The sequence below is a fragment of the Montipora capricornis genome, chromosome 4, assembly GCF_036669925.1.
Source record: "Montipora capricornis isolate CH-2021 chromosome 4, ASM3666992v2, whole genome shotgun sequence".
Classification (NCBI taxonomy): Eukaryota; Metazoa; Cnidaria; class Anthozoa; order Scleractinia; family Acroporidae; genus Montipora; species Montipora capricornis.
The window spans coordinates 52394372-52397962 of NC_090886.1; the positions used below are offsets into that span (position 1 = coordinate 52394372).

Sequence of the window (3591 nt, forward strand, 5' to 3'; positions counted from 1 at the left end):
TGAACTTCCTGCTAGGAAGAGTGTCTACATTCGGTCGTGCTGTTCGGTTCAAAAGCAGGCTAATGTTCTGCTTAAATACTCAGTTAACATTTTAAAATTTTTTCGACAATTTGACGATGCATGTTTCGACAACTCGATGGATTTAGATAATATGGACCAAATCTTCCTATCTAAAAAGAAAAAACACGATACAGCAGAACAGGATTAGGGACCACTGAGCAAACACCCCATAAAATGTCAGACGCACGAACTAACACACACCTTCAAATACTCAGCTGATAGTCTTCCAAAAAGCTAGGACTAGGAATATGGAAGTGAGCAATCTCTTTCTTTCACTGATACGTTAAAAAAAATACAAAACAGAGAAACGTTTAAATAAGGAAATGTAATAATCATTCTGCTTACTTATCTGCTACCCATTGCATACAAGCAGGCTTTTCACTATCATGATCTTTTCCGTAATGTTTATTTCTATAAATTTTCTGCGTTAATCATTATTTAACAAATTACTACTTAAAGGAGGCTCGAAATAGTTTCTCCATTTTTCAATCTAATAAACACATTTTGTCCTTAGATACAGTTAGGGTAATCAAAACGAAATTTGGCCAGAGTATTAAGTACCCATCGCAGATTTCTCACATTATATTTTCCTCCAAAATAACGTTACCATGGCAAATATATTAGGCATTTCTTTGAGCCTTAGAATCAACATATATTGTCTTTTTTGAAGAAACGGGACGGTGAAATCTTCCCATTCAGCGTTACCAGATAATGTTAGAGATAATCTCTAAAATATTTAAAATTCAACAAAATCTGTAGGCCAGTTTTTCGGAAAAATCAGTTTTTTTGAAATGTCTCTATTTTTTTTCTTTTTTCAACTACAGATATTTTTTTAAGTTTGAAAGACAAAAGTTTTAAATCAATCTAAACTAACATGCAAAAAATGAAAAACATTCACTGTCCGGAAGCAGAGATATAAACGAGTAAAGCTGCAAAATCAGGAAAAATGAGGGCGTTACAAGATCAGAATTGGCGCATGCGTCACGAATATTAAGGTCACTGAAGTAGAACAAATGATCATTATTGGAAAATAAGGACCCCCTATTCCACCTCGGTGATCACCAAAATGACAAACTGTTTTACCTCAGTAACTGATGTTCTTTTATTGCAATGAAAGTGCTCTTGATTATTCATAATATTAACCTGCAGATAACAGTGAAGAAGATCATTAACCAAAGGCAAGAGAAACATAGGCAATGGTGCATCTGGGTCTTAATGGGCCAAAACCCTCAGGCCTCCAGGGCCAAGCTGTTTGCGAACACGGCAATTAGCATGGCTGAGAGCAACCCACTCCCCTGCGACTAATGTTCTTCCGTGATTGCCAGCAATCTAGGTTTATTTATTTAATCACTTTCACCACAACAGAGAAACAGGCTGTGGTGGGGGTCGCACAACAGAGCGAGGCTCCAAATTAGGTGCGCCCTTTTACCCTTCCAACCATGATATAGCACAGAAGACAGACCACAACACCGGGAACTACATGCCCTACTCTTTGCGACAAGTGTGTGGGTTCTTTTACGTCCCACAGGATTATGAACATCGAAGGGTTGTGAGACGGGGCCTACGGTTTATCGTCCTTATTCGAGAAGACTAGAGAGTCTAACCATTTTCAGATGTAATTACAAAGGCAGCACTTTCTCCTCAGTTATTTAAAGACCCTGAGCGTTGGTCCGGCCGGAGTTGAACACGACCTTCCGCGTGACAACCCGGTGCTCAACCAACTGAGCCACCGGTGCGCGGTTTTTTAGAGTGCACTGAGGAAGGTTATGTGATCCTCCTGAGATCAGAGCCAAAATACAAGTAAAATACAAAACTTTCAAGTTGTCAATGAACCAACGACTTTATTCACTTTTTTACTTGACCCATACATAAGTAAACTTTTTGCGTTCTCTACCTTAAGATTCAAGTCAAAAGAAATCTATGCATCTTCATAAAAATTACTAAACAGCGAAAAGGACTAGCCCTTTAAAATCTACTGTAGCTAAAAAAGCTGACAGATTTTTGAAACCAAAAAACCCACACTTAATCGTGAGGAATTTTGTGATCGACTGGCTGATCTACTTTTCTCTGGCCTTCAAGCAGGGGCGTAGTAACCCCACACAGAAACGCAGAATTCCTCACCAGACCCCGACTCTTCCGAGAGGGTGAATTTATCACCAACAGACACTTCCAAAGGAGCCTCAAAGAATCGAAAATCAAAGTGAATATTATCTGAAGTGGTGTCCTCGGTAGTCACCGGCCCGTTTTCGTCAGCAAGCTTGAGATCTTTGGTCTCCCCATCCGAGAGTGTTGGTACATAATCCACCCTCAAAATTAAGAGTTTTCCTGCTTGCTTGATTTCAAAGGATCCGTCCGGATCATCTTTGGAGCCAAAACAGACGTTGCGGTCAATCTCGGTCGCGGGGACTGCACAAAGAAACAAAGACAATAGAATTAAACTCGCTAAGAGTTTCGAATAAAGCAAATACGAGTAGCCGGAGCTACTGTAAGAGAGTAGGAAAGTTCTTCAAAAAAGAAAAGGAATGACACTCGTCTCTCAATAATTGAAGCTAGGATATCATTGTCCATAATCAGTGTGTAAACATGCAGCGATGCATGCGATACTGTTGCCGAGAAACCCTGGCTCACCCGTGCGACACAATTGTACTGCAAATAAATAAGTAAGTAATTATTTAATCATAAGTTAAGCTTTAAAAAGGGAAAACGGCTTACAGCTGTTTTGAAATGGTTGACGTTTAGGATAAACGGTGTTTGACAAACGGTTGAACTGCCTAAAAGAGCCATTTTCTTTTATATATACCGAGTAATATACGGAACGTATACAGAAGGAGTTTGTACCTAACGGCGAATTCAATTGTTTTGGCTTTTTTCTTCTCTTTTGATGAAGGAGTTCAAAACTTTTTCACTTACTGTTTCGTTCCACGAACTCTCTGATAGCCTCTGGCTTTTCATGTTCCGGCAGAAACATCCTGTTCCTTGCGTAGCGCTCAACTTGCCATGGCCTCACTGTGGGCAGAGCCAAAGATTTAATAGTTAGGGGTTCACGTCACATCAGATTTCATAAAGTGAGTAGAGGAATTCGGTCAGTAACTTTGCTCGGGCTTAAACAAAATCGTAACTCGTTTTGGAAAAACTGAAACGACTGCCGGGATTTATATAGAAACGGGCATATCGGCATATTATCCGTATCAAACTGGTAGAATATAATAGTCATTAAGGTCCCCTGGTTAGCTAGCCGTGGGAAAAGGTCGAAAACACTCCTACGATGCCCCCGGATCTCGTTTTGTTCGCGGTGACGGCCCAAAGTAATTATTTTCACCGCCACTCTGATACATATTCCAAAATACGAAATAACTGCATGACGCTTGGCAATTTTTGAAACAGTGAAAAGTTGTTTACATATAAAGCAACATGGATTCACTCAGCAATAAGCTTAAAAACTCGTCAGGGATATACAAGTTCCCAAATTGTACCCCCTAGCTCCCCCCCCCCCCCCCCCCCCCCTCCTCTGAGAGGTACGCCGAGCACGCC

At 40.4% G+C, this 3591-nt stretch overlaps 1 protein-coding gene across 1 annotated transcript in view; it reads right to left on the reverse strand.

Moving 5' to 3' along the window:
* Positions 1 to 1881: 1881 nt before the first annotated feature.
* LOC138047353 (uncharacterized) overlaps positions 1882 to 3591 on the reverse strand; it is a 9666-nt gene continuing 7956 nt past the window's right edge. Inside the window, exons 3-4 of the mRNA XM_068894171.1 lie at positions 2971 to 3066; positions 1882 to 2466 (exon numbers count right to left, since the gene is read on the reverse strand). Of these exons, the coding sequence (XP_068750272.1) occupies positions 2135 to 2466; positions 2971 to 3066 (428 nt within the window). The 3' untranslated portion in view covers positions 1882 to 2134. The remainder of the gene's footprint in view (positions 2467 to 2970; positions 3067 to 3591) is intronic.